The sequence below is a fragment of the Quercus lobata genome, chromosome 2 (genome assembly GCF_001633185.2).
Source record: "Quercus lobata isolate SW786 chromosome 2, ValleyOak3.0 Primary Assembly, whole genome shotgun sequence".
NCBI lineage: Eukaryota > Viridiplantae > Streptophyta > Magnoliopsida > Fagales > Fagaceae > Quercus > Quercus lobata.
Genome location: NC_044905.1, coordinates 21,761,835 through 21,769,121, shown reverse-complemented (window position 1 = coordinate 21,769,121; position 7,287 = coordinate 21,761,835). Strand labels below are relative to the sequence as shown.

At 36.6% G+C, this 7,287-nt stretch overlaps 1 protein-coding gene across 1 annotated transcript; it reads right to left on the bottom strand.

Annotated features, from left to right (window-relative positions):
• Positions 1 to 871: 871 nt before the first annotated feature.
• LOC115974952 (succinate dehydrogenase subunit 6, mitochondrial) lies at positions 872 to 7,020 on the bottom strand. Its single transcript, XM_031095538.1, has 3 exons — positions 6,643 to 7,020; positions 2,457 to 2,559; positions 872 to 1,251 (listed from the first exon to the last, which is right to left on the bottom strand). Exons 1-3 carry the CDS (start codon positions 6,823 to 6,825, stop codon positions 1,097 to 1,099), a joined length of 441 nt encoding a protein of 146 aa, XP_030951398.1. The 5' UTR covers positions 6,826 to 7,020; the 3' UTR covers positions 872 to 1,096.
• Between the last annotated feature and the right edge of the window lie 267 nt (positions 7,021 to 7,287).

Genomic DNA, 7,287 nt, shown 5'->3' with positions numbered 1-7,287 from the left:
CTGTTGTTTTAAGTAAATTTTTTGTGGGATTAGTGTAGTAATCCGAAAAAGATTATAAAAAATATAGTCATTAAATCACATTCAAAAAATCTATCTTAAATTATTGTGTTGTCTATAGAGATCATGTCACGTGCTGGTATCATGCAAGATCAATTATGAAGCAAGTATACAAAATCCATACATTGATATGACCAAAGATTTGTCAATCTCATCACATGAGAATGGCAGTCGGTGCTTGGCCTAAATAACATTGCTGAGATATTACCAATTTTTGCGAGTTTGTTGAAATTTGAAAATTGAAATGGTCCATTCATCTAATAAGTAATAAGAAAGTTTCGTATGTGTGTTTTTAATGATGTGTGGTGTTAAGGACCCAGAAGAGTCTACACTAGCACTTGAGTTTTGACTATTTGCCAATAGATGAGTCATCCTTTTAACCATTTTGAGTTTCCTCCATTATTATTGCATCTTCAACATCTGTTTAAGCTTAGTCATTATGGAGAATTGCTACAATGGATCAACAAATAAACTATTATAATCCAAAAGACTCAAACTTACGGCATGAACCATGCGTCATCTATGTACATGTAGAACGGGCAAAGTATACATATTTGAAATGCGAGTTTTACAATGAACATGGTAAATATGTAATTGCCCAAACGCAGGCCATTGAATTTGTCAAGGTTTGATCTATCACAAAAGAGAGAGGCCAGAAATTTTATGGATTTTCCCTGCATACGTTTTAAACGGGCGGAGGCAGGGGGGCCATGGTTTATTTCATCCACATAACATCCTCTGGGGCACTGATTTACTAATGCGCTCACTAATTTTGTGCAACAAAACTTTATTATAGATTGGGTAGAACAGCATCATCAAAATTCAACCTTTTAAACAGAAGTAGATAAAGCAGAACAGGTTGCAAGTAGGTCACTTTGGAATCAGTTTTGTTTCATAAAGAGAGAAGATGAACTGCCTTACTTCAAAAGAATCTAAGCATATTCAAGGTATTTCAATCAACCATTACATTTGTAACCCTGGTGAACTTATTGAAAACATGGAAACAAAGTTGCACTTCACTCTTCATGTAATGTTTCAGTTAAGACTGTCCCTCACTCTTCTTTTCCCACCACTCCATAAACTTGACTTGTGCAGCCATGGTGTCCAGCCTGTAGAGTTGCAGCCAGTGGTTTGCAACTTCCTGTCCAAATGTCCAACCAAACACACCTCCTGCTAGAAAGGACAGTCCAGCACCTGCCATATATAGGAGGGGTAAGAACCATAATACACAAATCCCCGTAAAAGAAATTTTACGGTGAACAATTTGTCCCATTCAATCATTGTCAAGAACCTACCCTTGATTGATACACGCATCAGTTCTTTGTCAGCAATTTGAAATATATGATGAGCAATGCTAGGGACACAGCTTCTTCTTTTTTCCCTTTCTTTTTTTTTTTTAATTTATAATTTGCTAAAGAAACAAGTTGTGATTAAAGTAACATCACTTACCACTTAGACCCAACATTGACCACTTTATTATGCACCAATCAGGCAATCACAACATTCCACCTCAACAACAAGCAGCCTTAATCCCAAATTTTTGGGGTCAACAATTGTGAAAAGAGGTATTGAAAATTTGTGTCCCTAGATTTTTAGATATATAATTAGTCCAGGTGAGCAATTTCACATAATTAATATATGAAAATACCAAAAAAACCATTTTGAGCTTGTACAAAGTCAGACATGGAAGAGAAGCAAAGGGGGCTGTGAAATTGGTGTCACACACTGAAAACCTTGTCAATGCCTCCAAAGAACAAAAATTACATTCCAAATAAGACGTATGTGAATGTCTTCCCAAAAAAAAAAAAAACCTCTCATCCTCATAATTTGCAATTAGTGTCCACCTAAAGCATGCAAAGCTCCTGATCCAATAGGAACTTTGCATGATAGTGCACCACATTACTTAGACACAGCCAAACCACCCCCACCCCCAAAAAAAAACACACACACACACACTTCTCTTTCCCCCCAAAATTCCTCTCTCTCTCTCTCTCTCTCTCTTTGCCTGGGCAAGCCAACAAGACACAAAAGTCTTTAAATATCAATTGTCATCCATTAATATTCATATTATCATATTCTTCAGCTAAATTTATTTTCTTCACACAAGCATTTTCAAAAAGTGAACCTTTTGGTGAGGTTTAATGCACCCTCAACAAAATTAGGATACAGTGAAACATGACCATGAAAAAGAAGTAAAATATACACTAATAGAGAGAGGTGGTTTAGTGTTCCATAAGCAAATTAATCTTTCCCAGAGCCTCAAAGCATTAAACAACAAAAATCAGTAATCACTGTAATCAATTTCACATAAATCAAAGTTAGAAACAACTTCATCCCTAAGCAGTATTCTGGTATAAAAAGGTAAAACAGCTATTAGAAAGAAGAGTCAGTAGACTTGCCATGTAAGCTCCTTGAATATTTCCAGGCAACACCTGCAGTAGAGACTGCTCCAATAACACTTCCTGTAAGGCCAAAGTTCACTGCTTCCCTAGCAGTTTTCAGCTGAAAGAAGAAAAAATGAATCAAACATTTCACAGAAACATACTTTACAGTACAAAGATTAATATTTAACCACAAATCACTCAATGAAAATATTAGTCAATCCAAATACAGTCACTACCCAAGGTCACGGCAAGCATCTGCTCAAGTCAGTACCCAAATTAAAGTACAAATAATGATTTTGGCAACGAAAAGTGCTGTATATGCTATTGATCTCAAGCGCATCAGTGATGCTAACTAATTACCTTTTTCTACATTTTAAAAAAAAAAAAAAAAACCCAACAAGGCTTATCATCATATACGCCTAGAAGTCTAAAACGTAATCTCAGACAAACAGAGAAGCACATGAATATTTCTTCAAAAAGATCTACGAATAAACCAAGAAGGCGGCTCTAGTTAAGTTAGCATTAAAAAAAGAAAAAAAGAACACCCTATAACAACAAAGCCTTAGACCATCACAAAAGTGTTGGGATTGGCTATTGATTCTCATGAGACTAATTGGTGTATTCTTCTTTATTACTTTTACCAATGTTCTTTTGTTCCCTCAACAAAAACATGAAATTTCATCATATCAAGGAAGGACAAGAAAGGCAGAAGGGTCTCTTTATATGCTATGCGGTCACTTGGCTCCATCTCTACAGTTGCTTTATGGCTGGCTGCCATATAACTAAAATTATAATGAAATGAAATAGCTTAAATATGGTATGAGTTGAGCTGTGAAATATGAGATATTAGGGTTGCAAGACAGAAAAAGAATGAAGAGAGATTTGAGGTTTAGGCTGCCGTAATTAGCCCTTCACCTTAGCAAATATTTATATTAGGATTTATGGCATGATTACAAAAATAACCTTATTAACATGTTCATATGGAAAAAAAAAACAAAACAAAACAAAAAAAACAAAAATAAAGTAACTCTAATAGTACGCGCATTTGATCCTCCTCTTTTTTTTAATAAGTAAATGATTTTATTCCAGAAAATCTACCTCGTGAACAATACAAAGCACAAGATAGTCTATAGAATTGTACCTTAAGAATTACAGTTAAAGGATACCAAATTAATGAACTCATAACAGTACCATGGTCACTACTCACTAAAACCCAGGGCATTTGACCCTTCACTAAGTAATTTTAGAAATGAAAGCCTCAACAGCTCTTCAAAAAATTCCACATCTTTGAAGGTTTGAGAATTCCGCTCCCACCACAAAAGCCACATTAGACACAGCATAAAAAGCATACACCAAACCAATCATTCCACCCAACTAGTAAATCAAAAACTCTACATGGCAGCACCCATTACTCCAAAAGTCAAAATACATGGCCCCCACATAGCATTGGCAAAATCACAATGAAGAAACAAATAATTCATGGACTTCCCACTACACCTACAAAAAAAAAAAAAAAATACCAATTTACTAGTGCAATTTCTCTCTTTCAAAGATTATCATTAGTCAAAATCTTCCCCCCCACACTATTGTACACCCACACACGCACACACACAAAGAAAAAAGAAAAGCTACCCGCTTTAGGTCTTTGACATATAAAATTCCACTCTATGGAAAAGAGATCTCCCTTAGCGCCCGTAGCACACCATAGTAAGATCACACATCAAATGCCCCTGTACCTCATACACTCTACCCCATTCGATCAAGGCCCACCCTCCTTGGTACTTTTGGATACAGTAATCCAAGTATGGAAGGAGCCAAGAACACCTTCCAGTCATCAAACTGAATCAGAAATCCCTGTTTCTCCGTACCTTCAGTATTGCATTCCAAGTATGAAGCTATGAGAGCGTCCTAGTCAACTGCCAAAGGGTACAAGATCAGGTACAACTCCTTCAAAGGTAGAGCCCAACACCACCTAACATGCCAAAATTGCACATGTTGCCACCTCAAAACATACATGGCTAAAAAATATATCCTGCCCTGCTCTAACACTCTTCCATAAGCTACACCCATGAGTTCAACGCACTGGCTTCATAGTCCAACCTCCCCCATCCAGCCCATATTTTAATGCAATGACCAGCCTCCTCAAATGAGTCTCTTCATTCCCCCCAAAATGCCATAGACATTTCCCTAAGAGCCTGATTAAAAGAACTAATTTATGCACCCCAAACCACCAAAATCAATTTGAGAACAAATTGCATTCCAATTTATGAAGTGAAACTTGAACTCCTCCCTCAATCCACTCCATAAAAAATTCCTCTGCAACTTCTCTACTCTGTTTGAAACATGAAAAATATAAACAACGAGACGTAGTGGTTTGGAAGACTCGATATCTTACTATTAGGTAGTGTTAGTCATCCCCCTTTTGAATGATCAAACTTCTTCCATACTGCCAATCTTCACTCTGTTTTCTCAATAATAAGATTCCACACTGTCATGGTCTTGAAAGACACCCCAAGGGAATACCCAAATAATTCATTGGCAAACTCCTACCTTTACAATAAAGACTATCAGCCAATTCCTCCAATCCTTCAACATCTCCAACTGGGACTGCTACACTCTTATTTAGATCATTTAATCCTCCCTATTTAAGAATTCTAAGAAGTGTCACAAGCAATAGAAAAGGCTGAGATTTTATGGCAAGGAAGACAAGAATAAAGTAAGTCATAATGTTCAATCTAACTTCATACTACAAGGAGGTCCTATTTGTAATTTTCAAAAATTGAACGAACCACATTAAAGATCTTAGCAGTTGAGGAGGGTCAATTTTTTCTCTTCCTTAGATTAGGGGAGCACCTCGGAATTAGTTGAACCCCCCCTCCCCCTACACCCTCTCTCAACCAACGATTACAAGAGTAGAAAAGAATTTCCAGTAGAGATCCATGTCATAAACATATTAGACCTGAGAGGAGGGAGAAGGTCCTGCATGTTAGCCATGTAACTGGCAAAGTTCCATTGCATGAGAGACCGAATCAGGTAAAGCACGCACTCCAAATGTATTGACAAGATTTGAAAGAGGCAGACACCCAACACAACAAATCTTTCCTCATTCTCCTAGATCAAAGAAAGCAGAATGAAGGCATACAGTAAAGTTTGGTGGCATCACAAGTTCACTAGTCTCCACTTTGACACAATTTTAAGTATTAACAGAAGTGAGCTCTGTTCTTGAATAATAGCATAATAACTTATAATATTATTACCTTAAAGATATCTAAGGGAGGAACCAAAACTTATTTTCACCAAAAACCCAATCAATATTAGTCACTCCCAAAACAATGTTGATAAATTCATATGATTAATAGCTAGAAACAGATACTTTCCTTAGTCTTCTGGCACATCGTCATTTCTGCTGCTTTTGAGAAGCATAACTATAGACAAGATGGAGAATGGATGGGCAGTGTTATTTAAGTATGAAGGTGCCCTTGAACGCTAAATTCTCCTAGAGCCTACGCACAAAATGAGGTGTGTGCTTAAAGAAGTAATTCTCTTGCTTTGGAGATACAACTTCTAGGGAGTTTGGATTAGCTTTTTACTGAAAAAAAAACTCATTTGCTGATACTTAAAGTTGGCAAAAATACAATTGTACCTAGAAAATATGAGGCTTTTGCTTTAAAAAGCTGTATATAAACAAATAAACTAATCCAAACACACTACTGATAAAATCACACTCGCTGACCATGAGTAATCACATATCTATGACTGCTTCCACGCACGAAGAATCACACCAGTCTGCAGCATATATCCCCAAATTATATATAATGAGAAAGAATCTAGTTTAAAGAGATAAAGAACCCAAGTAAAAAATCTGCATCAAAAAACCCAACAAAGATCATCGGAAATATAAAAACCAGTCTATCGCCATCACTAACAGAAAAGTGCTTGTCGTGTAACATGGTTAAAAAACAAACAAACACTAAGACAAAAAATGAAATGGTCAAAGCCCAAAATAAGACCAACCCAGATGAGTGTTATCACATCAAAGCCAAAATCTACTAGACACAATCTAAAACAACAACAATTTAAGAATTTAAAGAACAGCTCAAACCCATTAAGAAACAAATACCCAGATCAGGAAAAGCCAAAAAGAACTTAAAAAAAAGCACAGAATAGAACAAAGAGTTAGAAAAGAGAGAGAGTTACAGACAGTGAATCCATTAACGGGGTCGGAAGCAATGAATTCTTCAACATCGGAGTCGGACCAAGATGGGAGAGGCTTTTCACGCTGGACGAACCTGCCATAGTTCTCCAAGAACGAAAAACGCTCGGTCCAGAATTCCTTGACCCCCTCATAGTGTTTCTTGAAGAAAGATTGTGAAGACTCCCCCATTTTTCTTTGATTTTGATATCTCTCTCTCTCTCTCACTTTCTCTTTCGTCTAGATTTCTCCAGCTCCTTTTCTTTTTCGGACCCGAAATGCAAAGGAGCGATTGAGTGCCTAATGCGGTGCGTTTAGACTGTGGGTCGGGCCAGAGTGCGAGTCTTTTGGATTGAAAATGGACAATGCTTACTAACACACACGCACACACTCGCTACTACACACTCTCTATAAAATGTGGCTGGGTGTACAGTGAGATTATAACAAGAACTTTTACTCTTACACTTGTTTGTTTTAAACTTTTAATAGAAAACCTATAATATATATATATATATATATATTATATGACAGCCAAAATGTTACAATATTTACCCTTGATGAAGTTTCCACTATTGTATTACTATTGACCCATGCAAATGATGATGTTTTTGAAAAAGAAGATTCTTCGTCGTTTTAGTCACCTCATGCTTTCTT

Coding starts and splice junctions, on each gene's coding strand:
- LOC115974952 (XM_031095538.1), bottom strand. CDS start 6,825: ATGGGGGAGTCTTCACAATCTTTCTTCAAGAAACACTATGAGGGGGTC. Junction 2,560..6,642: donor ACCCCGTTAATGGATTCACT/GTCTGTAACTCT, acceptor TTCTTCTTTCAG/CTGAAAACTGCTAGGGAAGC. Junction 1,252..2,456: donor ATATTCAAGGAGCTTACATG/GCAAGTCTACTG, acceptor TATATATGGCAG/GTGCTGGACTGTCCTTTCTA.